The sequence below is a fragment of the Rhinatrema bivittatum genome, chromosome 2, assembly GCF_901001135.1.
Source record: "Rhinatrema bivittatum chromosome 2, aRhiBiv1.1, whole genome shotgun sequence".
NCBI classification, from domain to species: domain Eukaryota; kingdom Metazoa; phylum Chordata; class Amphibia; order Gymnophiona; family Rhinatrematidae; genus Rhinatrema; species Rhinatrema bivittatum.
The window spans coordinates 40,441,261-40,467,877 of record NC_042616.1 but is presented as its reverse complement, the minus strand read 5'-3'; the positions used below and the strand labels follow the sequence as shown (position 1 = coordinate 40,467,877).

At 44.1% G+C, this 26,617-nt stretch overlaps 1 protein-coding gene across 1 annotated transcript; it reads left to right on the top strand.

Moving 5' to 3' along the window:
- Positions 1 to 1,817: 1,817 nt before the first annotated feature.
- On the top strand, positions 1,818 to 15,891 carry LOC115085911 (gastrula zinc finger protein XlCGF58.1-like). The gene is made up of 4 exons (XM_029592449.1): positions 1,818 to 2,099; positions 2,448 to 2,574; positions 7,590 to 7,703; positions 12,667 to 15,891. The coding sequence occupies exons 1-4, from the start codon at positions 2,076 to 2,078 to the stop codon at positions 14,568 to 14,570; spliced, it is 2,169 nt and encodes a 722-aa protein (XP_029448309.1). The 5' UTR covers positions 1,818 to 2,075; the 3' UTR covers positions 14,571 to 15,891.
- Positions 15,892 to 26,617: the final 10,726 nt, after the last annotated feature.

The following is a 26,617-nucleotide window of genomic DNA, read 5'->3' as shown; positions in this document are numbered from 1 at the left end:
CACACAGCACACCAACATTCCTTCTTGTATGCAAAAGGATGCAGAAAATGTGTGCAATATTACTCTGTATGTGCACTTTTTACCACCTCAGTAATCTGTGAGGCATTAGTTTATTTTCACTTTGTGAGTTAATAAACTATGAGTTGAATCAGAGGCGTACTAAGGGGGGGGGGGGCGGTTTGCTCCGGGTGACTAACAGGGGCAGGGGTGCCATTGCCGCCAGCAGGAAGGTCCTGTGGTGGTGCGGAACAGTGATGTGCTGGCAGGGTTTCCACTCCCTGCCGGCAAAAGCAAGGTCCCGTGGAAGAGGCTGGCAGCAGAAGAAGAGGCCCCTGCGGTGCAGCCAGCGGTCGAAGAAGCAAGAGACTGCCCTGTGAGAGAAAGTGCCAGTGTATGAGAGGGGTGTGTGTGTGTGTGTGTGTTGTGTATGAGACAGTGAGTGTATAGAAGAGCATGTGTCTGTGCCTATGTATACATTTGAGAGGATGCCCGTGGGTGTGTATGTGTGAGAGAGTGCCTGTGTATGTGTGTCTATGAGAGGGTACCCATGTACGGGAGTAGGGATGGGGGTCAGAGAGAGGAAGCATATGTGTGTGTGTGCGTGGGTGAGACAGGAATCGTGCGTGAGAGATACAGAGGAGGCATGTATGTGTGAGAGGGAGGAAACGTGTGTGTCTGTCTCTTTCACACACACACACACTCAAGCTTCCTTCGTCTCTCACCAAATGTGTATGTGTGTGAGAGACAGAGGGAGCATATTTTGTTTGTGTGTGTGTCTGTGTGTGTGTGTCTGTGTGTACCCCCAGCTTACAACAATCTCAGGGTGACAGGTATGGAGAGTGGGGGATTTTTAAAATTCTTATTAGTTTTAATTACTGGGTATTATTTGTTCTCTGCTGTTTTGAAATATTTTATCAATGTTTAGAAAATGTTTAAAAATTTGTACAGGAGCTTCTAATTATTGAATATTATTCTATTTATCAGCTGTTTTGAAATGTATATTTTTAGGATGGTTTTACTATTCTGATTGATTTATATTTCTTGATTGTATTGTTTTGAAGAATAGTGATTTTCTGCTTTTCCACTGTTGCACTGCATACAGAATCTGGCTTGTGGTTTCTAGTTCACTTTTTGTCTGCATGTGTATGTGTGTGTGAGAGAGACACAGAGGAAGTGTGTGTGTGAGAGAGGTACAGAGAAAGTGTGTGTGTGTGTCTCTTGCACACATGTGCCCCCTCTGTCTCTCACCAAGCTTGTATGTGTAGGTATGAGAGAGAGGAAGCATATTGTGTGTGTATGTGTTAGCGTGTGTGACAGACAGAGAGGAAGCATGTGTGTGTGTGAGAGAGAGAGGGAGGAGGCATGTCTGTGTGTGAGAAAGACAGAGGAAGTGTGTGTGTGAGAGATGAATAGAGAAAGTGTGTGTGTATGTGTGTGTGTGTGTCTCACACACACACACACACACACACGCTCCCTCTGCCTCTCACCAAGCATGTATATGTGTGTATGAAAGAAGGAGCATATTGTGTGTGTGTGTACATGCGTGCCCCCAATCTTAGGATGACAGATATGGAGAGCGGGAGATTTTTTTAAATCCGTATTAGTTTTAATTATTGGGTGTTACTTGATGTGTCTGCTGTTTTGAAATATTTTATAGATGTTTGGGGGGGGGGGGGGAGTGCTAAAGAAGTATCCACCCCGGGTGCCAACTACTTTAGCTACGCCTCTGCGCTGAATTTCATTGAGCTCCTAGCTGGGCTGATGATCTATTATGCAGAAAAGGAGGTCGTGATGCGGGCTACTGCACCTTTAAGAGCTAGAAGCCTGCTGCCGAGATCCCCGCCTTCTCTTTGTCAACACGCTGTAACTCAATAAAGCTCCGCCCTTCCCCGCCAGATGTCATCAGTCTGTCCCCAGCAGGAAAAAGAGCTGCCCTATGCTGCATGCTGCAGACAGACATCGCCAACCGCAAATCCAGCTGCTGCTCTGCTCTCCCCCGGTAACAGCTAAACCCTCAGCTCTTCCCCTGCCCCAATTCATGTCTGATCCTGAAAGCAGCAAAAGCAGAGAGGAAAATGCCTGCAGGAGCTTCTGCTCAGGTAGGAGCTCGCCCTGTCGATGCAAACACTACTGCAGCTTCCTAACCCAGGATACTGCGGAGTCGGCCCTGATTTTAATAGGACCCTGAGCCGAACTGGCGTGCAGAAAAGGCACTTGGTGACTCTCCTGAGTGTAAGGAGAAAGAGCAGAAATCCCACAGAGTGAGACTTTGTGTCCCATGTTCTGTGTGTAATTAGTTTCCAGGTGCTCTAATCCTGCTCTGGGAGCATGTGTTATGTGACTTTGAATTATATACAGCCAGAAATCTCTCCCCCCCTGCACTGCTGGGAGGTCTTCTGGTGAACATAATGCAGACAGTGCTGACTGTGGCAAGGTTTGTGTTTCAGGTCCCAGTAACCTTTGAGGACATCGCTGTCTATTTCTCCCAGGAAGAGTGGAAGGAATTAGAGGAATGGCAGAAGGAGCTTTACAGGGATGTGATGAAGGAGAATCATCAGACTCTGAGTTCACTGGGTAAGGGAGAATTTTACATTTTGATTATGACATTTCGGTGTGTGAAGGCTTCCTGGTGTGATTTGGTAAAAGAGTGCTACAGAGATCCCTTGGCATCCTATTAGCAATTCATGAGTGAGGGAGTGCGGGTTCATGGATGCGAGGTTATCATTTGGCAGAGACGAGAATGGGATTGGGTTGGGAGGGAGAGGACCAGTCAGAAATAAAAGGCTTTATTCAAAGATTTTGTAAAGATAAGAGACAGAACACAATGCAGCAGAGATGTCTCTCACAGTCACTGGCTGATCTTGCAAGACTGAGAGAGACATCCAGACAAAAGAGCCGCCTGATATATGTACTTTTTCTAGTCATAGCAAAGCATTCAGGCGAATTTTCAGAGGAGCTGTGCTTGTAAACATGCTATTGTAGCAATTTTCAAAAGCCATGTACCTGCATTAAGTGCACTTAACAAGGGTAAAACTCATTGACAATTCAATGATATGTATTGTAATTTTCAAAAGCTCACTTGCATGGGTCAATTGCATTTACACTTGTAAAATCCAATTTTAAGTGTGTAAATGCTTGCAAAATCAGGCCCTAAGGGTTTATTCCTTCACAGAGATAAGGAAATGCAAGACAGGGAGGAATAACTTGTAAACTCTGCAAGGCCGCATATACACGGGGAGATCTACAATAATATTTCATAACCTGCGCGTAGCAGATACACACGCCCGACAAAATCCGCATGGATCACCCCCCCCTCCCGCAACAAACGCACACGTGTATGCTTCCGTGCGAATACGTGCAGCGCTTTGAAAGCGAGCTTTCCAGTGCCTTGATGAGCATGCACACTTTTCCTACCGATTAAAACAAAATCCATGCCTAGGTTTTCATGCAGGAAAAAAAAATAGGTAGCGCTTGCTCAAGTGCAATTGAAATGATCGGTTTTCCAGTCCCTCTACCAGTTCACCCAGTCCTTCTGCAGATCATTGAAACCCTCCTGGGTCTTCAGCCTGCTCACCCAGACCTCCCCCACCCAGCCAATATCAATCACGCAAGATAATTAGCCGATGTTAAATTACACACGTAAGTTGCCAGATGTGTGAGCGCAATTCTCTTATAAAACAAACAACCTATGGGCTTGACTTCTGGCCCTGCCCTAGAATGCCTTTAGATCACCCCGCTGTTTTCACATATATATCTGTGCACACAAAACCTAAAACATGTGTGAACTTTTCACACTTATAAAATAGTGATTACATGAGTATAAGCTACTTACAGGCAGAATGCAGAAGTGCCGGCGTCATACATCTTATCTTTCCAGAATGCTATTACGGCCCTTACCGGTGTTAAGGAAGTATTAATGATGGAGTGTTTGGGTACTTAACGTATAGATCATGTACCCGTGTGATTTGAGCCTAGTTGGAGAACGGAATGATGGATAATGTATACCTACGGACTGCACAGTACACACTCACTCTGGAACATTTCACACTGTCTGGCACAAATTCTAAGACTGAGGTAATGTAGTTTATTGATGGTAAATATGTATAATCACTAGTTTATAACTAATGTAACCCCGATATTTAAAAAGGGCTCCAGGGCGATCCAGGAAACTATAAACCAGTGAGCCTTTCTTCAGTGCCGGGAAAAATAGTGAAAACTATTCCAAACATCAAAATCTCAAAGCATATAGAAAGACATGGTTTAATGGAACACAGTCAGCAAGGATTTACCCAAGGGAAGTCTTGCCTCACAAATCTGCTACATTTTTTGAAGGGGTTAACAAACATGTGGATAAAGGTGAACCATTAGATATAGTGTATTTGGATTTTCAGAAGGCATTTGATAAATTTCCTCATGAGAGGCTTCTAGGAAAAGTAAAAAGTCATGGGATAGGTGGTGATGTCCTTTCGTGGATTGCAAACTGGCTAAAAGACAGGAAACAGAGAGTATGATTAAATGGACAATTTTCTCAGTGGAAGGGAGTGGGCAGTGGAGTGCCTCAGGGATCTGTATTGGGACCCTTACTTTTCAATATATTTATACATGATCTGGAAAGAAATACGACAAGTGGGATAATCAAATTTGCAAATGATACAAAATTATTCAGAGTAATTAAATCACAAGCAGATTGTGATAAATTGCAGGAAGACCTTATGAGACTGGAAAATTGGGCATCGAAATGTCAGATGAAATTTAATGTGGATAAGTGCAAGGTAATGCATATAGGGAAAAATAACCTATGCTATAGTTACGCAATGTTAGGTTCCATATTAGGTGCTACCAGCCAGGAAAAAGTTCTAGACATCATAGTGGATAATACTTTGAAATCATTGGCTCAGTGTGCTGCGGCAGTTAAAAAAGCAAACAATGTTAGGAATTATTAGGAAGGGAATGGTGAATAAAACGGAAAATGTCATAATGCCTCTGAATCGCACCATGGTGAGACCGCACCTTGAGTACTGTGTACAGTTCTGGTCACCGCATTTCAAAAAAGATATAGTTGTGATGGAGAAGGAACAGAGAAGGGCGACCAAAATGATAAAGGGGATGGAACAGCTGTCCTATGAGGAAGGGCTAAAAAGGTTAGGACTGTGCAGCTTGGAGAAGAGACGGCTGAGGTGGGATATGATAGAGGTGTTTAAAATCATGAGAGGTCTTGAACGAGTAGATGTGAGTCGGTTATTTACTACCCTTAAGAGAAACATGGGAGTGGCAGTTACTACCTTGGGAAGCTTGCTGGGCAGACTAGATGGACCATTTTGGACTTTTTCTGCCGTCATTACTATGTTACTATGTTTTTCGGATAATAGAAGGACTAGGGGGCACTCCATGAAGTTAGCATGTAGCACATTTAAGACTAATCGGAGAAAATTGTTTTTCACTCAACGCACAATTAAGCTCTGGAATTTGTTGCCAGAGGATGTGGTTAATGCAGATAGTGTAGCTGGTTTTAAAAAAGGTTTGGATAAGTTCCAACAATAGCATGTAATAGACTTAGTTTTTGGGTACTTGCCAGGTTCTTATGGCCTGGATTGGCCACTGTTGGAAACAGGATGCTGGGCTTGATGGACCCTTGGTCTGACCCAGTATGGCAATTTATTTTGTTCTTATGTGTAGGTAAATTTATGTTTCAAAGTTCAAATCGTTCAATTTTCAATTCCCTTTACTATCTGATATGTAACTAGTGCTTCTTACCACACTCTGACGTGAAGTGTCTTGTAATGGAGCCAGGAGTCCCTATCGCCTCTGCATGTCTCCTTCAGCTCTTAGGCCCACTTCAGCATGCTTTGGTCTGTCTCCTTCTGGTCACATCTGTGGCTGTGCTTCAGGCTAGATCTGGCTGTCTGGTCATCTGCCCAATTCATCTGTATCAGGGCTGTTGCCTTGCACTGCTGGGATAGGTTGGGACTGAGTGTTTTTCAAATTTCCAGGCTCCTGCCTCACTTTTTTATGGTGCTGTCTTGTGCAATCAAAGAGCGAGATTGCTTGTCTTTCATTTCATTGGTTGGGTCTGAGCATAAACCCACAGCCCTAGAATGTCGGAGCGCCTGGGTTATTTGGGTTAAAGGAGATCAAAATGGTTCATCACAACATCACATGCTCTTTCCCTCTTCTCCGACAGGAGAGTATGAGGCCTCTTTTCATTGGCTGGATCTTCTCTCAAACTACGTAGGATGCTCCATCGATACTTCTTGTCCTGCAACTCTGATAACTCTGGTGAAGCTGAGCCTTTCGGGCTCCCCTCCACTCATGTCCTCATTCTCGTCAATACTTGCCAAGTTCCAGCAAGGCTCTTCTTTACTCTGTGACTGACTTTTAGAGCTCTGACTTTTAAATGGGGTGAAGTATTTCTTTCAGCAGAAAGCTCAAATGCTGGAAAAATTCCTAGTCCTAGTATTTCTTGTGGTGATTGTGTGTGTTTAAATAGCCATCATTTTTAAATGTCCATGTTATCCATAGTATGCCCGTTGCAGAAATGTAAACTGTCTGAATTTAGATGTCCATTATTCCATGTTTTATATGGTAGGCCAAAAATATAAATGTCCCTATGAGAGGCTTCTTAGACACAAATAGAAAATTCTTCAGGAGCTTATCCTGACTTCCTATCACTAATCTTATTTGAGCTCAACTCATAACACCAGGACTCGCAAAGGGCTGGTTGGTTGAGGGAGCTGCCAGCCACATTCCAGGCCCTTATTAGTTATTCATTTCTGCAGTCACGTAATTCTATTTCCAGTTTTAATCACATACACGTTTCTAATCTTTAATCAGTATCTGTCAGCTTGGAATTGTGTCTCAGTAGTGGTTTATTTAATAATAGTGACAAAATAACACTTCCTGCCTTATGCACCACAGGTAACTGTCCAAGTCCTTTCACCATGGAACCTCTTCATTGACAGCTCACAGACACAACTGGAGACAAGGCTGCTATTAAGAGATGTGGCACAAAATTTCCAGAATTAACATTGCAGTAAAACATGAATACAAACCAGGAAAAAAGCTCCCGGCTCTTCCTCTGGGACCTCCATACTTCCTTTGGCCTCCTAGCCGTATAAATGCTGGCGACACCTTCTAGGTGCTCCACCACTCCTTTTGAATCCCCTGAGAGTCAATCTGGATCCTCAGGGGCGGGGCCATAGATCAGGCTATTGACAGTTTGATGTGGACTGTCCTTGAACCAATCTGTGGCTCTATGAGTAAGACCCCAGGCAGACCCCAGTTCTAGGCCAGCAATAACACTTCCCCTCCCCCCCTAACAATACCAGAGGCCTAATTCCAAAATTTGTTATAAAATAGCCTAGTACCCACGAACATCCAAACCATACCCTGTCGTGGCCCAAAAACAAGACCACTTTATTCACATGTATTTTCCCATGCGAGTATGCGCATACTTGACTTAATTTGAAAGACGCTTATATGTATCTACATCATGCATTAATAAACTGTTTTTACACGTGAAGTCTCTTTGAAAGTTTACTCCAAGGTGTTTATGGGAACCCTAATGCGGTGTTTTTCCCCCCCGGGATCAGGCTCTCTGACTGTCACCCCTGATATTATATCCCACCTTGAACGAGGGGAAGAGCCGTACATCAGGGATGAGCCGGGATCGGAGGAAAGAGAAACTGGGAGAAGCAGCAGCTCAGGTGAGTGCAGGAATAAGAGGGACCGGGGTAAAACTGCTGAGATGAAGAGCACGTCCTGCCCCCCTCTGACTCCTCTTCCTTATCAGGCTTCATTATGAAGTTGAATGTGCAGGGGCTCCGAAAGAGGAGGAGTCGGATGCATCAAATGCCGCATGAAACGCTCCCCTCCTACTGGACGCTCGAGGAGGTGGAGGGGGAAAAAACCATAATTATCCCCCTCATCACTGCCACCGCTCTAATCAACACCACTGATCTGGACCACGTCCAGATTATCCGGGTGTTTTTGGCTTGCTATAACTTCTTCAGTTAAACTGGGGATGTTTGGAGGGCGATCCACGGCAGAGTTACCTGGATAAGTCTGATTGTGCCGGAGAACAGTCTGAAACTTGTCCGGATAACTTTACCTGAATATATTCATCTGAACTCATAAATGGCTACACACCACTGACTAGCCCATTTAAGTTATCCAGATAACTTTATCCGGATATCATCCCTCCCCTCATAACTTAACAGAATAGTGGCCTCGGGTGTTCGCTGGTGTTTTCACGGCACAAACACTGCTTCCAGGTTTCATTTCTCAGTTGACTCAAGTTATTAAAGCTTAATTCCATTCCTCTTCAAGCTCCGACCTCTCTTTATTAAAAGTTAATACAATTGTAATCTGCAAATTCACGGTCTCATTTAACACTTGACACAGGCACAGCACTTTTCAATGATTAACCACTTGCATTGCATTCATTATGCACACAGATTCAGATTCCCACGTGATTTTTTTCGAGATTAGAGCTATTTACGCTTGACATGGTAAATCATTTTTAAACGATTTAACTGTTTATATATTTCCAGGAAGTCTCTGGCCATGGATGCACACTTCCTTCCTCCCACTCATAATTTAATGTTTTGAAAATGCTCACTTAGCTTTTGCACTTGACGCCGGTAAAGCCAACACTGGCAGTGCAGACGGAGCCGGTGCTAGCAATTTTCCTGCCCCGTGCGAACAATTACTGTTCTGCCCCCTCCCCCTCAGTTCTATACTTTTAACGCTTAAAGAGGCCGGCTCAGAACAGTGCGCTGGGCCGCGCGCACTGTTCTACATCCGTTTGGCCGAGTGTTTTCGAGGAGCGTCTATAACCCCCTTATACTGTATGGGGTTTGGTGCCTCGAAAATGCGCGGCCAAACTCGCGAAAACGAATAGCGCTCATCACATGCAAATGCACATCGATGAGGCTATTAGTCATTCACCCGAGACACTGAAAGTAAAATGTGCGGCCAATCCACTCATTTTACGCTCCTAAATTAGGCAGGTGTTAATTTATGAGCAACCCGGAAAAGTGTACAGAAAAGCAGAAAATACTGCTTTTCTGTATACCCTCCAACTTAATTTCCTAGCGATATTAAGTCAGAGGAACCAAAAATGTAAAAAGAAAAAATTTTTAAAAATTTGAGAACAGACGCTCGATTTTATCGGCGTCCGTTTCCCTAATTGATCGCTGTCAGCAGGTTCGGAAAAGCGATGCTCGTAAAATTGAGCGTCTGTTTCCTGAACCCCGCTGACAGAGCCACCTCTCCTGGGCCGAGGAGGCGCTAGGGGTGCGTAATCGTCCCTAGCGCCTCCTTTGAGCGTGACCCCTCATTTACATATAGGATCGCGCGCCCAGGAGAGGTGGCTGGGCGCGGGTCGGGAGAGCGGGCGCTTAACACGGAGCGCCCGTTCTCCCACGATGGTTTCTATATCGGCCTGAAACTGTTTTGTTTTTCCCAATAACCAACACCCAGTAGAAACTGTTTCTGTCCTGGGCTCCCCTCTGGTGATCCAAACTTTCAAAACTGACACACACCTCTGAACCTATCTTACCTCATCTATAGGTCCAAACACCTAAACTGTGCAAGAGCAATCTCCTGGTGCTCCTGCCCTACCTGTTGGAATGTAAAAGTGGTGCCGGCTGGCCCTAGAGCCAACCCCATTCTGTTATACAGAAGCACATGCTGGTGTCAATCAGAAAACCCTGCAAAAAATAGACACTTGGAGCCCACATGGTATTAGGCCCATTGTAAGATTTGTTGGGTGTGGGTCTGGCCCTCAGAAAGCCTTGAGTAAACTGAGATATAATAATATAGAAAACCTCCCATTAACAAAACAGTACTAACTGCCAGCACTCACACAGTAACAGCCCCTACCTATGAAAAGGCAACACTGCAAATACTACAGCAGGCCCTAGAACACCTATACACCTCCTATTAGGAAAACAGAACAAGCCCTATTGCTATAGATGCCTAGAAAGAAACTACACGCTAGCAGACTACCTTACCTCAATCACACATGCAGAACGCAAACACCCTCACCAAATACAGAATAAAGAGACCATAAAGCAAACAAAAACTGAACTGGAAACCACAACAAGCCGGACTCTGTATGCAGTGCAACAGTGGAAAAGCTGAAATGCCACCATGTCTCATAAAACATCAAACAATAAAATCAAGAAATATAAAACATTAAATTAAAAGCCATTCTAATAAAAAGAATGTTTTCAAACAACTGATGAATATAACAACATTCAATAATTGAGAATGCATGTAAAAATGTAAAACCTTTCCAAACAGCAATAAAATATTTCAAAATAGCACATCAAATTCCCAATAATTAAAACTCTGCCCTTTTTTGCACCACCTTTCCCCAAACTAGGTGACTGGAATCCTGGGATTTGTAGTCCTGCCAGTGTAATCACCTTGATCCCAGCTTCAGGCCGTCGCTGCCTTTTGCTTAAAGGCCGTCTTTTCGCGCAGAGATCACTGCCAACACACCTAAAGCATCACATTGGGTTAGGAGGACGGGAGCCCATTATGCCATCAGCGCTGCTCGGCTGCCAGCAGCGGCCCTGCGGCTGCTCTTCTCATTTGGCTGCCAGTGGATTGGCCGTCAATGGAGGCCCTGTGGCCTCTCCAGCTTTTTGGCCACCAGCAGTTTGGGCTCTGTCAGCAGCCCTGTGGCCTCTCTTCTTCTTTAGCTGCCAGCGGGTTGGGCTCCACCGGCGGTTCCGTGGTTTCTCTTTTTGTTCTCCATTGGGTTGGGCTCTGCCAACGGCCCTGTAGTCCCTCCTCTTTACCGACCTCATCGGGTTGGGCTCCACTGGTGGACCCACAGCATCCCCAAGTTTTCAGTCACCTGCACCACCCTCCCTCCCCAACCCATGAATCACTTTTTCATCGTGAATCTCCACTCCACACTATCTGCACTGTGGGCCACCGACAGACCATCACTTGAATGGAGGACAGGTCAACAATTCCAGGATGACTCTGCCCATCGCCGCTGCCCTCACGCCCCAGGTGTGCCGCCCCGTACAAAATGCACGGTATTCATACCCAGTCGTGTAGGACCGGATTACAGATTAAGCTTGCTCAGGCCATTGCTTCAGGGCTCCCTTCCCTTAATTATAAATGGATACATTGGCCCTGTCAGGAGTGGAGGAGTAGCCTAGTGGTTAGAGAGTGGGCTTCAATCTAGGGAAATCCGGGTTTAAATCCCGCTGTCACTCCTGGTGACACTGGACAAGCCACTTTACCCTCCATTGCCTCCATAGGGTCATTCATCAAAATGTGTTATGGCGTTAATGTTAGGAGGTAATTTTCAAAGGAGTTATGCATGTAACCACCATAGCAATTTTCAACAGCCATTGACCCTCGTTAAGTGCATTTACACCAATAAAACCCAATTTTCCGGTCCTTATTGGCCGATGCAATACAGTGCGCTCAGCCGAGTGCACTGTTTAACCCGTGGTTAGACATGGGATCGGGATGTGCGTCCACAACCCCTTATTCTATAAGGGGATTAGCGTGTCCAAAACACGCGTCCAACCCCCCACGAAGCTAATAGCACGCATCACATGCAAATGCATGTTGAGAAAGCTATTAGTTATTCTCCCCCCATTCAAAAAAAAAAAAAATGCTCCTGACCTGCACATTTTTACACTTAGAAACGATCGCCTGCCCAGAGCAGGCGTTAATTTCTGAGCAGCCCAAAAAGTGCTTTTCTGTACTTCCTCTGACTTAATATCGGGGCGATATTAAGGAACAAAAAGGACGAGAATTTAAAAAAAGAATAAGCGTGCTGGCAGTCAGGTTAGGAAAAGGGAAGCTCGGATTTTACCTGCGTCCGTTTCCCTAACTTGCGCACAGCTCCCTCTCCGGGGCGCCCGCTGCCGAGGAGGCGCTAGGGATGCACATTTGTCCCTAGCGCCTCCTTTTTAGAGCGACCCCCCTCATTTAAATATTCGATCACGTGCCCAGGAGAGGGGGCTGGGCGCGCATTAGGAAAGCGGGCGCTCAAACACTGAGCGCCCGTTTTCCGTGCAGATTTACTGCATCGGCCCCCTTAGTTTTTTCGGTTTCATGGTGTATGATTGCATACGTCGCTTTGCAATTACTGCTGCAATTATTGTCTTCAGTCTTTGTGGTTCTGTCCTTTGCTCCCCACCCTTTCGCCGTAATATTCTCTCCTGTGCTGGGCGACCTCTTGTGTGCTCCTTGCTCCCTCCTTCAGCGGGGCTCTCTCGCTGCTCACCACAGGAGCATTTTACAGTGTCCCAAAGTCTGCAGTTAAATTTTAGACGTTAACTTTTCTCTAATAATAGAAGTGAAAATATGGGCACTTTAATGGAAAATAGTGTGCAAAATGGGAAAATGTAATCCTACGTGCCCCTGGGAATGTCTCTAAATGAGGCAAAAATTACCCTCAGTGCGCAGCACTTTTAACCCGATTGAGGGAGAGCAAATCTCAGAGAGCCAATTTATCTTCCTAAATTGCTCTTTACCTGCAGAAATGACTTTGAAAATGATGACAGGATGCACTGTGACTTCCTCAGAAGACAGGCAGAATCACAGGAAGAAAAAAATAAATGTTATTCTATTATGAACTTGTTGGATGTTCTCCTTGAATAATATCTGGTCTTTACTTTTTTTATGTAGAAAATGCTGATCCTAGAAAGAGTAATGTGGGGACCCTCCACTGGGAACTTAGTGAGAATCCAGAAGGAAAGAAGAGGCTCTCAGAAAGAGATGAAACTGATCGCGCATCCCATTCTGACTTTGGAAAAGATTGCAGAAATCAATGCTGCTCTGAAACGAAGCAAAGAGATTCAACCCGAGACTCGGGTCTGGGTGAGCAAAGTGCCAGCGATATCACTCACACAGAGGAAGGGCAGAGAAACCTGATGACAGAGGAAAGATGTGCATGTGACATGTGTATGTTATTCTTCAGAGCTTCTTTAACCCTGAAATCTCAGCAGAAATCTCACACTGAAGAGAAGCCATCTACAGAAAAAGACTGGGGGAAACTCTTCACTCAGAAACGAGAAAAGCAACAGGAAAAAAGCACAGGAGAGGAACCTTTTACATGTTCTGAGTATGGGAAATGTTTTAGTAGGATGAGGAAAGTAAAGCAACACCAGAAATTTAACAAAGAAGAAAGTGGAAGATTTCTTAAGAAAGCAAATTTCACAAAATACCAGAAAGGCTGCACTAAGGAGACACTACAGTCACGTTCTGATGATGACAAAATCTTGAATAAGAAAGGAAAGTTAACAAACCAACCAAAATTCCACAAAGGTGAGAGACCAATTTCAAGTATTGAGTGTAATAAAATTTTCTACCATAGGAAAGCCTTCACAGCACACCAAAAATCCCAAACTGGTGAGAGAACATTTTCATGTATTAAATCTGAAAACCATTTCAGTTGGAAGGAAGATCTCTCACAATATCATAAAATTCATAAAAGAGAGAGGCATGTTATACATACTGAGTGTGGAAAGGACTCCTATCCGAAAATAAACAACAAAAAACAGAAGAAAATTAAAACGGGTGTGAAACTATTTAAATGTACTGAATGCGATAAAAGCTTTAAGCGCAAGGACACTCTTCAAAGTCACCAAATAATCCACATTGGGGTGAAACCATTTATATATACTGAATGTGGTAAAAGCTTCAGTCAGAAGATTAATCTCACAAGCCACCAGAGAATCCACACAGGAGTGAAACCATGTTTTTGTACAGAGTGTGGGAGATGCTTCAAACAAAGGGCCTACTTAGCAATCCATCAGAGACTCCACACAGGAGTCAAACCTTTTACATGTACTGAATGCGGTAAAGGTTTCAGTCAGAACAGCAATCTTAAAAGCCATCAGAGAATTCACATTGGAGTGAAAGCATTTATATGTACTGAATGTGGCAAAAGCTTCATTCGGAAGAGCAATCTTCAAAGCCATCAAAGAATGCACACGGGAGTGAAACCATTTTCATGTACTGTATGTGGTAGGAGATTTAGTCAGAAAAGCAATCTTCAAAGTCACGAAAGAATCCACACAGGAGTGAAACCTTTAATATGTACTGAATGTGGGAAATACTTCAGTCAAAAGGTCCAACTCATAAGTCATCAGACTATCCACAAAGGGGTGAAACTATTTAAATGTGGTGAATGTGGGAAAGGATTCAGGTGGGAGGCTAGCCTCAAAAGCCACCTAAGATTACACACAGGAGTGAAACCATTTACATGTACTGATTGTGGGAAGGGCTTTGGTCATAAAAGCAGTCTTAAAAACCACCAAAGTCTCCACAGAGAAGTGAATCTTTTTCATTGTACTGAGTGTGGTAGAGGCTTCAGAAATAAAAACACCTTCTGTAGACACCAAGAAACCCACACAGGAATGAAACGATTTACATGTACTGAATGTGGTAAAGAGTTCAGTAGGAAAAGCATCTTGATAAGTCACCAGAGCATACACACAGGAGTGAAACCATTTACATGTACTGAATGTGGTAAAGCTTCAGTCAGAAGAGCCATCTTCAAAGCCACCACAGAATCCACACAGGAGTGAAACCATTTATATGTGTTGAGTGTGGTAAAGACTTTAGTCGAAAGATCCTGTTGATAAGCCACCAGAGCATTCACACAGGAGTGAAACTGTTTACATGTACTGAATGTGGTAAAAGCTTCAGTCAGAAGAGCAATTTTCAAAGCCATCAAAGAATTCACACAGGAGTGAAACCGTTTGCATGTACTGAATGTGGTAAAGATTTCAGTCGGAAAATACAATTGATAAGCCACCATAGTATACACACAGGAGTGAAACCATTTACCTGTACTGAATGTGGGAAAAGCTTCAGTCGGAAGAGTAGTCTTCAACGCCACCAAAGAATCCATACAGAAGTGGAACCTTTCCAATGTTTGGAGTGTGGCAAAGGATTCTGTTTGGAAGCCAGGCTCAAAATTCACCAGAGAATACATACTGGAGAAAATAAGCAAAAGATGAGATGAAACACTTTAACTAATCAGACCAGTAAACAAGGAAGGTTAAATTGGCAGAAGCAGAGGTAGAGTACAGAAAGCTACAACAATCCCATGTGGATGAAAATTTGATACAGCAGTGCTTGAGGAGAGGTGAATTCAAACCTATGGATGAGTGATTGCTAATTATAGCATAGGATAGTGGACTACGGCTGAGATGTCTCACAGCCAGCATAGAAAAAAAACTGGTAAAATGGACAAATGCAGATTGTGGGACAGAACTTGAAACAATTACACATCTCATCACTGAATATGATATGCTGGTGTGATAAAGCCTATACACAGAGAGGCATGGCAAGGTAACACAGCTTATTCATTGGAAGCTGTGTAAACATGATAACATCGATGTAGCAAACAAAAATTGGGAGCACAACCCTAAAAGAATAGAGGAGAACGACGAAGTTGTGATCACCTGGGACATTCCTATTCCCACCAAAAAAAAGACTGATGTACTTAAACCAGATATTTTAGTGAAGAAGAACAACACAACAACTGCAATGCTAACAGAAGTGTCCATTCCCAGTGACTTTTCTGTAGATTGTATAGAGAAAGCAAAGATTCTTAAATACCAAGAGATGCAATCAGAGACTAAGAAAATGTGGGACAGAAATAGTCCTAATCATATTGGGTGCCAGTGGTCTGATTAAGAAGAATTGTGGTTTGTTTGTTTTTGTAATTGAAAGTTTTATTGACAACATAAGTAAAAACATAACAACTTGAACATCCAGAAAAGACTGACAAACAGGGTAGTCTGGTCATATAGCAATCAAGAAAGCATAACATGTAAAAACCAGTAAAGACTCTGCAACATGTACAAAACTGTGGTTAATAAAGAAAGAAAGAATGTTGCATATGATAACAGAAGAATTGTTAAGCACACCTTGATATGTTGCCTGTTAAGATTAAACCCTATGAACTTCAGAAGGAGGCTCTCTCTGTACAGTGCAAGTACTAAGAAGGGCATTACCAGTAAATGTGAGAGACTGAGATCATTCCCTAGTTTATGTATGAGGTTTGTTCCTGGCGCGTGCATGTTATAAAATCACTTGGGTGTGCAAGGGGGGTGAATTTATGCAAAGTCCGTGTGGCGACGCAATTGGGCCTTCCCCAGTTCCCTCCCAGGCAGCTCCAATTAAGAAGCGGACTGGGAGGGAACGTTCCTAACCCCCTGCCTAGCCTTCCTTCCCCTTCCCCTCTCCTCCCCATCCCCTAAAGCTAACCTACCTTGCCTGATTTTTTAAAATTTTATTACTTGCTGCTCCTCAGGAGCAGAAGTCATTTATGCATGCCAGCCGGCTGCTAGCATGCGTTTCCCCGGGACAGTGGCAAATGGTCGCTGTCCCGGCCGACCTCTGTCCCACCCCACGCAGAACACGCCCCCCCCCCCAGCCCAACCCTTTGAAGAGGCCCGGCACTTGTGCGTGTACTGGGGTTTACGCCTGTGGCCGGGCCCCTTTGAAAATTTGCACGGCGCGCGTAAGGCCCGGCCACAAGCGTAAACCCCAGATTTTATGCACGCAGGCCTTTTAAAATCCAGCCTTGAGTGTATATGCATATCAGCTAATCAGAATCAGTATATAATGAGATTATATAAACCCCAAGAGCCGAAGGCAGTATTGGCCTTAAAGAAACAGATTATTCATATAGAACTGCAATTATAGGCCTTAAAGCATACCTAACACATCAACAGACACTAATCCTCACAAAGTATTAAAGTATGTATAATTGAAGTATGAAAATAAACAGCCATATTTGCTCTTCATCCTTAAGCATGGATTTCAGTTAGTGGAAGGAATGACTGAGAATGTACCAGCACATTTTTGGAAAGTGGCAACCAAAACAAAAGAAAAACGAGAAAAAAAAATCTCTTTAAGGAATCTGACCAGCAGACATGAAAAATCAATTGGCAAAAGCCCAGATAATAGTGGGAAATGCAGAGAGTTTCTTCAGAAACCTCACGTGGATGAAGATCAGACTTAGAAATGGTTAAGGATAAGTGAGCTTAGACCTGAAGATGAAAGATCGATCATTGCAGCACAAGGACTATGGACAAGGTGGTTCTCAGCCAGCATAGAAAAAAAAAGTAAAACAGATAATTCCAGATTCTGTAAAAAAGAAAAAAGAAGTAGAAACAGTTACATACCTCGTTGCTGGATGTCAAGAGCTGCTGATGTTAGAAAGCCTGTGCACATATATTTTTTTAATCAATGGAAATTGTATAAACACTGTGACATCACTGTACCAGGAAAGCACTGGGATCACAACCCCTAGAGAATGAAGCTGTGATTTATTTATTCATTTGATTTATATTCCACTTTTTGGCACTTCAAAGCAGATTACATTCAGGTGCTGCCGGCAATTTCACTGTCCCCAGAGGGCTCACAGTCTAAGTTTACCTGGTACAGCCAGATCCCAACAGATAAATAGCTCAGTTCAAGAAAACTGGATATGGTGGTAAAGGAGAAAAACACAAGACCTGCATTGCTGGTAGACGTGTCAGTACCAAGTGACTCTTCTATGGATCATATGGAGAGAGAGAGAGAGAGAAGATCCAGGAGTATCAAATGATTCAGGCAGAGATCCAGATCATGGGGCAGAAGGATACAAAAACAGTCCCAATTGTACTGGGTGCCATTGGTGTGATTAAAAAGAGCTTCCAGGGGCATCTAAACCTGCTTCCTGTGCATATAACACCCTATGAACTCCCAAAGGAAGTTCTCTTTGGCACGATGCAAGTATTAGTGTGCAGTGAATTTGAGAGACTGGGATCAGAACCAACATACCCCTGGCTTACGAGTGAGGTTCATTCCTGTCAAGGGATGCACGATATCAACCCATTTGGAAACCTTACCCTGAGCGAAAAAATAAACAAAAACAAAACAGATAAAATGGATAAAGGCAGATTTTGTAGAACAGAATCAGCAACATCTCTGGCTGTCGAGTGTTGATGTCAGAAGGCCTGTGTGCAGATGGTGTGGCTCGTTCCCTGGAAGCTGTGTAAACATAAGATCACTGTAGCAGAAAAGCACGGGGGTTATGAGCCAGAGAGAACTGCAGAGAATAAAGAACATAGCAGATCTAGAAAAAGTAAAGAAAAGGGAGACCAAAATGATAAGTGGCTCCCTTGTAAGAAAAGGTTAAAGAGGTTAAAGTTTTTCAGCTTGGAGAAGAGGACACCTGAGGGGAGATATGACAGAGACCTAAGAAATCATGAGTGAGTGGAATGGATAAATGCAAATTGGTTGTTTACTCTTCTAAAATATTAAGACCCAGGGGACACTCCATGAAGTTACTAAGTAGCACATTTAAAACAAATCAGAGAAAATATTTTCCCCTCAATGTATAATTAAGCTCCAGAATTCAATCCTGGAGGATGTCATAAAGGCAGTTACTGGGTTTAAAACCCATCTGAACAAGTTCCTGGAGGAAAAGTCCTTAAATTGTTATTAGCCAGCTGGAAAGCCACTATTTTTCTCTGGGCATCAGTAGCTTGGGAGCTATGTACTGTTTTTTGGATCTTGCTAGGTACTTGTGCCCTGGCTTGGCCACTGATAAAAACAGGATGCTGGGCTTGATGGACCCTTGGTCTGACCCAGTATGGCATGTTCTTATGTTATTCTCAAAATAAATTGTGATGACTTGTGACATTCATATTTCAAGAGATAAAAAGCTCAATGCAAGAAAACCAGATATTGTGTGATAAAGGAGAAAAGCACAAGAACAGCATTGCTGATAGAGGTGTCAATTCCCGGAAACTATTCTGTGGATTATATGAAGAGAGAGAGAGAAGATCCTGAAGTATCAAATGATGCAGTCAGAGCCCAAGAAAATGAGGCAGAAAGATACAGAAATAGTCCTGCTTGCATTGGATGCCATTGGCCTGATTAAAAAGGATTTCCAGGTGCATCTAGACATGTTGCTGGCGCACTGAACATCCTCTGAAACCCAGAAGGATGCTCTCTTCCCTTTGGGGTTTGTAGGGCGATAGAACGGAAGGGTGTGTTTGGAGAACATACCTGAGAGCTCTTTGTGTTTGGCCCGGAGACTGTAATTTTGAACAAATTGCTGGGACTCTGAGCCAACACCCCCCAAAAAGTTGCAAAAGGCAGCCCTGGATAAAAAAGTGGCCGGATCAATGCAGGCCTGAAGCAGGAGGAGGAATGTCGACCCCCCCCCCCCTCCTCACATGGCAGGAGGAGGAGCAGCAGCCCCCATTTGGCAAGAGGAAGCAGAGCAAAAGTGTCAGCCTTCCTTGTGGGGAGCAAGAAATGGGCAGAATTGGCTCCCAGGAGCAGACACAGCAGCATCGGGCGCACACAGGGAAAATGAAACGGGGACAGCATGGGCCCCTTGCTACAGAAGGAAGAAGAGGAGCACGGTTCTGCAGGTCTGGGAAAAGAGGAGGCTGCTCTGGTTACTGTGGATTGAGGTGAGGAGAGAGAATGAGTGTGCGTGTGTGTGCGGAAGAGGGAGAAGTGTGAATGAGTGTGCATGTGTGTATGAGAATGAATTCATGTGGATGAATGGTGAGAGTGAGCATGTGTGTGCGTGTGTGTGTGTGTGCATGAGTGTGTGTGTGTGTGTGGAAGAGGGAGAGGAGTTATTTTATTTATTTAACAGCTTTTATGTATCGCCGTTAAGTGGTGCCATCACAACCATCTAAACACTGGCAAGTCTGATGCAAAGCATTGATAAGGAAGGCAGAGAGAGAATTTGAAAAGAAGCTTGCCGTGGAAGCAAAAACTCATAATAAAAACTTTTTCAGGTACATTTGAGGTAAAAATCCTGCAAAGGAGTCAGTTGGACCATTAGATGATCAAGGGGTAAAAGGAGCACACAGGGATGACAAAGCCATAGCAGAGTGACTAAATTAATCATTTGCTTCAGTATTCACTGAGGGGCAGATTTTCAAAGGGTTACGCGCGTAAGATACGAGCGTAACCCTCGAAAAGCTGCCCCTGTGCGCGCCGAGCCTATCTTGCATAGGCTCAGCGGCGCGCGCAAGCCCCAGAACGCACGTATGTCCCGGAGCTTGCAAAAAGGGGCAGTCCGGGGTGGTCCGGGAGGCGGGGTGGGGCCTGAGCCTCCAGGCATAGTGGCCATTTGCCACTGTGCCCGGGCTCACGGGCCAGCTGTCGGCTGGCGCGTGTAACATCTTCAACAAAGGTAAGGGGAGGTTCTAGGTAGGGCTGGGGGGCAGGTTAGGGAGGGGAAGGTGCGGGGGGGGGACAGAAGGAAAGTTCCCTCCGAGGCCGCTCCGATTTCGGAGCGTCCTCGGAGGGAACGGAGGCAGGCTGCGCAGCTCGGCGTGCGCAAGTTGCACAATTGTGTATCCCGTTGCGCGCGCCGACCCTGGATTTTATAACATGCACGCGCATGTTATAAAATCGGGCATAGATTTGTTTGCGCCGGGATACGCGAACAAATCTGCACCCGCGTGCAGGTTTTAAAATCTGCCCCTGAGGAAGATGTAAGAGACATACCCATGCCAGAAATGATATTCAAAGGTGATGATTCAGAGGAACTGAAACAAATCTCAGTGAACCTGGAAGATGAATTAGGGTAAATTGACGAACTAGAGTAGCAAATCACCTGGACCAGATGGTATACATCCCAGAGTGCTGAAAGAACTAAGAAATGAAATTGGAGACCTGCTATTTGAAATTTGTAAACTATCAATAACATCATCTATGGTACTTGAAGACTAGAAGGTTGCCAATGTAACACCAATTTTTAAAAAGGGATCAAAGGGGGATCCAGGAAATTACAGACCAGTGAGTCTGATGTCTGTTCCAGACAAAATGGTACAAACTCTCATAAAGAACAAAATTGCTGCACATATAAATAAGCATAGTTTAATGGGACAAAGCCAACATGGATTTTGCCAAGGGAAGTCTTGCCTCACAAATTTGCTATATTTTTTGAAGGCGTAAATAAACATGTGGATGAAGGTGAGCCAGATGATACAGTGTATTTTGATGTTTAGAACACTTTCCACTATTTTTGCTGGCACTGAAGTCAGGCTAACCGGTCTGTAGTTTCCCGGATCGCCGCTGGAGCGAGTTATGGCATGGTAATACGTAAAGAAGAAAAATAAATAAAAGAAAAGAGCTATTTAATTAAACAATTGTAAAAAAATATATATATAATCAATGATAAAGTAGTTTATTAATTAAAATGATGTCATATCCTAATGATGCCAGATGTATCACGTGCCGGTTTTCTAGGTGTTTGTAGTTATAGTTAATCATACAGTAACATTTCCTGGATGGTTTTAAATTTAAAGATTCAAAATTACAAATGATTTTTAGCATTTATAATTTCATGTATTCTAGTTCCAGTTTTCTCTTTCAGCTGACACAATTATCCCCGGGAGCTAAGATACTTCAGTATGTCCATGATCTTCTTGTATTGTCTCACACATACCAGTTTTTCCCTAAGAGATGCTGAAGTCGTGACATGGGGGACCTTGTCTAGTGAAAGAACTTTACACACAAAATTTGGAAGGATCCCATTTATACAGGACCTTTCCAGATTGAGACTGTGATTCCTAGCGCTGCCACACTTGCCGGAGACTCAACTTGGACTCATTTATCAGATATTCGCCCCTGTCCATTTGCTCCACATGGGCAGTGATCAATTTTGGCCTTGCATTTTTTTCTCTCTCTTTTTTTTTTTTTTTTTTTGCTTTATTGCCTTTTTGCTCCTTTTTTAAGATTGCCATTTATTTATTTTGATTGTACTGCAATTTTGAAAGACGTTTCTCTGTGTTTCACTTGTGTTATTTTGTGTAACTACCTCTGTAGATGCTTTACTTTCTGAAAAACAGTGTTATCAAGTATGTCATCAATCTAACCTCGACTTTTCATGTTCCCGAATGTTGGGTATGTATAAAGCATGCTTTTTTTCTATTAATGCCGGAATGATTTATTCAGCTTACCCACTGATCCCAGCTCAACGTGCTCTCATTAATATACCCTGGTCTATGCTTTCCTCCTTGTCTGAAACTAACATTAAATGGGCAATTTACACTACCAAGGCTTATGCTTGTTTCTCTAATTGGGGTAGTGGTTCTTTTTTTGGGGGATAATTCATCCCAAAGTTGTATGGTGTCTTACCCTAATGGCTGGAGATGCCCATAAAGGTACCACTAAATTAGGCTTTTGTTGGCATTTTATTCCTAACTCTACTGGTCGCATTTCTTTTAGAACCAAGAGGGATTGTAATGACACAGCCCCAAATTTAGACGGAGAAATGATATTTTCACACTTAACCCCTTTTGCTGGTTTTTTTTAATGACCATCTAGATATTACTAAAGGTGTTGCTTCCCATGGTATGACTGCCCTAGTGGGTCAATATTTCATTTGTGGTACCAAAGCTTAGAAAGCTTTTGCCCAGAAGTTGGCGTGGTACATGTTACTTAGCTTTCACACATCCTCCAGTAAAAATACACAACAGCTTCTCTGACATTTCACATTCACATCGGAAGAGGGATCTCCAGGAGGCTTATGATATACGTAATTGGACATCGCCTGTGACTGAAGCAGAATCTGTGGGTCATTCTATTTAGGTTCTATCCCATTTTTTTACCCGTATTCCAGACGGTATTTTCTCTACGAAAACCCGTCGCGTACAAGCCCTTTTGGAAATAATGTCTCACGGACATGAAATAGCATTTGAAGCAATCAGCTCTGAACTGAGGCAGTTGCCTGCCTTTTCATTATAGAATCGCTTGGCTCCAGATTATTTACTTCTCTCACAAGGGGGGAGTTTGTGGCCCCAGTCATGACCGGTGTTGCCCGTATGTCAGTGATACAACTCACAGCCCCGGGTGCTGCCCGTCTGGTGTCTGACCTCACTGCTGTTTAAAGATCCCCAAATAATAAGCTCGAGGCTTTCAGATGTAATTTCTTAGTTTTCCTCGCCAGGGAGCATGTGGAAAGGTTTAATTTCTTTTCTTCTTGGTTTTTTTGTTCCTAGCATTACTGTTTTGTATTTTTTGCCAAATGTATTGCTCGCGTGTGTTCTTCTACTGTGTCACCTACCTTGTTCTTGCAGGTGCACTTCTGTGTGAAGTGTGATACTGTGCCAGCAGCAGCTGGAAAAAACCCTCTTTAGCCTTTCTTCAAAGGGGAATCGTCCCATCCCCTTTATCATCTTGGTTGCCCTTCTCTGTACCTTTTCTAATTCTGCGATATCTTTCTTGAGATATATGGAAGAGAGCAGTATATAAACGCCAATAAAGAAAAAGAATAAAAACAGAGTCAATTGTTTGTGTGAGAAGGGAACATTTGATTAACAGAAAAGGTGAGTATAGGGTTGTGTGAAAGGTGATTTCTGTTGGGTAGAGAGGGGAAATGAGAAATGGGATTTCCCTCTCCAACTTCTCTCCCATCCCCCCAGCCTTGGTCCTAAAAAAAAAAAATCCCTGTCCTCCGGTATCTCCTCCTTGCTTCTGTATTCTCTCTCTCTCCCCCCTCCCATCAAGCCCGGAATACCCATTCCCTGCCCCAGATACTCCTCTCTTGCTCCCATTTCTGATTCACGTTCTCTCTCCTTCCCTCTCTCCCCCCAGTTCTTGTTTTTATTATTTATATAATTTTCACACATTTAAATCATAACACAAAATGTTGACAAGAAATATAATTATCGGATTAGATGGTAATGCATTTTTATTAAAGAATCTAGGCAAAAAAAAAAATAAAGATTAAACCTCCAGAGTTTAGAGCACAGTTTTACAACTCCCCAAATAGTGGTAAAGTCTGTGTATACATTTTTTAAAGTAAACTTACATGTGTGGGTTCACTTTGAACATCTGCGTATGAATGCCTGAGATTGCAGCCATAGAAAATCATGTTACATTAACACCCCTGCTTTGGAAGGAGTAACTTACGTGCATACTTATTCAAATAACAATTACGGGCCGGATTTTAAAAAGGTTACGCACGTAAATCCGGAGGATTTACTAAAGGGGTGGGAAGGGGGCAGATGCTCCAGGCACAGCGGCCCATTTGCCGCTGGGCTTGGGATCGCGCGCTGGCAGTCGGCCGGCGCGCCCAACTTTGGAGGCAGGCGCAAAAGGTAAACAAAAAATTTGGGGGAGAGGGTTAGAGAACGGGCTAGGGGGAGGAAAGGTTAGGGGAAGGGGTGGGAAGATCAGGTTAGGAGGAAGGGAACGGGGGAAGGCAATGCGGCTCAGCGTGCGCAAGTTGCATAATTGTGCACCCCCTTGTGCACGCCGACCCCTGATTTTATAACATGAGCGCGCCTACGTTATAAAATCAGGCGTACATGTGCGCACGCCAGGTTTAAAATCTACCCATATGTGTGTAAGTTCCAACTGTGCCCTCCAGAATGCCCCTCTGCAATTTGTGTAAAAGTCCACCTGTAACAGGGTTATGTGCACACTTTTACATGAACCAAAGCCTGGCAAATTTCAGAACGGCCATAAAAATTGTCATCCAACTAGACCAGTCCAGACACTTGGGATTGGTCCTCCCACCAGCAGATGGAGGCAGAGGACGAGCAAACTTGAGCTAATGCTTTCCCCTATATAGTCTGGTGCCGCCAAGGAACACATCAATAGTTCTCTGCCTCCAACAGATTTTGGACATTGGGGGCTGCAAAAAAAAAAAAAGTAGAAAAGAAGAGTCTGGGACAACCTGTTCAGGTCGATCTCCCCAGGAAAAGTTGGGACCAGGTTGGGGGAGGAAGGTCAGGGTGATTGATCTTCCTACTCCCAGGGCAGCCCAAACCAGCAGAACCGGGGACCACTGGATAGGAGAAGGGGCAAAAGAGAAGAGTTTGCTTTCCAGTGCCTGTCATTTATATTTAAATCTGTTTATTCAATTTCTACAAAAGAAGAATACACTGATAAGTGCCTGCCATTTAAAGCAGAGAAGAAAGGAGCAGTCGGCAGAAGCAGAGATTGCAATGCCAGGGGTCCCCGGTTCTGCTGGTTTTGGCCCGCCGACAGAACAGTGTGGTGGGCTCCTTTTGTGTAACCTGTGATGGGGAAAGCTTGCTGGCAGAGCAGACAGAGAGGGGAAGTGTCAGTCAATCGCCCCTGGAGAAAGGTAATTTGGATGCGACCAAGATGAAGGGCGAGGTGCTGGAGCAAAGCTACTTACAAGGGAGTACAAGGGGGATTCTGAGCCACAGTGTCAGGCTTGGACCAGGCACAGCAGATGCCTGAAGAGTCTAAGGGAGACCCAGGAAAAAAAAAAACAGAACAGAAGGCATCTTCTAAAGAGGCAACACAGGAATTCTCTACTGAATTTATATGATTAATGCATAAAGCGTATTGCAAAATGAAGGAACTAACGAACATGGAGACCCCGGAGAATACCAGGGACAGGATCCATTGACTGATGTCCCAGGGAATTGGGACCCTCTCCCAAAGAGACCCCGGTTAACAAAAGATAGAGATGTCTTGCGCACGAGGTCACTGGCGTCCCTCAGCGGACAGAGTGAATGGCTGGAGGAAGGAGATCAGGAACATTCAGCCAGCAGCTTGAGGAGAAAAATCCTATTTATTAAACACGAGCCTATAATATAATAAGATATATCTTATGGAGAGAACGAGTTACCATACAGTAAAAACAGGATCAGTTCTTTTGGAAATGAATTTCACCTCTAATTTCTAAACCAATGACTGTTTTCATAATATTTTCCTAGCCGGCTTACATTCACACAACATCTATCAGCAGCCTTCAATAATTCTAGAGTTTATTCAGTTGTACTTTCACAATGCAGCGATGCCAGGTTCATAGAGAAAAACCTTTTCAAAGCACCCTAACAGCAGGGATTTAGAAGCCTGAAAAGGCCTTTCCTCTGAACGCTGCCATTAGGGATACGATTACGACAGAACGGGAGGTGCCAGATGCTACCTTCAGGATCAGAAGGTCCATGAATGCACTTCTCTCTCCTATACAACGAGAAGAAAGAGACAGATTATTTAGAATGCCCAAGGTGGATGCCCTGGTGGAGGCAGTTACACATAAGATGACCCTCCGAGTTAGAGGGAGGGTCAGCATTAATAGACACACAGGACAGAAAAGTAGGAACGTTGCTAAAAAGATCCTTTGAGCTAGCAGGCCTCTCGCTACAGACAGAGGTTTGTGGAGGATGTGAAGCATGGGCTATGATACGCTGGATTCAACAGTCCCAGCCGGAATCGGGAAAACGAGGGTTCTCGGGCCCGCCTGGAATCAGGGGCAGCCTTTTGGCAGATACTTTATACTGCTTGATTAGAACAGAGGCCAAGCAGATGATGATGGGTCTGACCGCTAGGCAACAACTGTGGCTTAGGAATTGGTCAGCGGACTCAGCCCAATTGAGCAGGCTCCCATTCAAAGGGCAACTGCTCTTTGGAGAGGAATAGGATGGTGCTGGGCCAACCTTTTTTTCATGGGCGAGAGGGATACCAAACTGGGACGCTATACCCTGGAAAGCCGCTAGCATTCTTTTGTCGGCATTCCTTGTGGGGACCTTTCCTGCCTTTGCCGCTGCCTTAGCCTGCAGCTTCCTGCCGGCTGTAGAATTTGGAGGCCCAGTAAAGCGAGACTAGCGTTGGG

Excerpts from the sequence above, each read along its gene's own strand:
- LOC115085911 (XM_029592449.1), top strand. The coding sequence starts at position 2,076 with ATGCCTGCAGGAGCTTCTGCTCAG. Across the intron at positions 2,575-7,589 it reads TCAGACTCTGAGTTCACTGG|GCTCTCTGACTGTCACCCCT; the intron begins GTAAGGGAGAAT and ends CCCCGGGATCAG. Across the intron at positions 7,704-12,666 it reads TGGGAGAAGCAGCAGCTCAG|AAAATGCTGATCCTAGAAAG; the intron begins GTGAGTGCAGGA and ends TTTTTTATGTAG.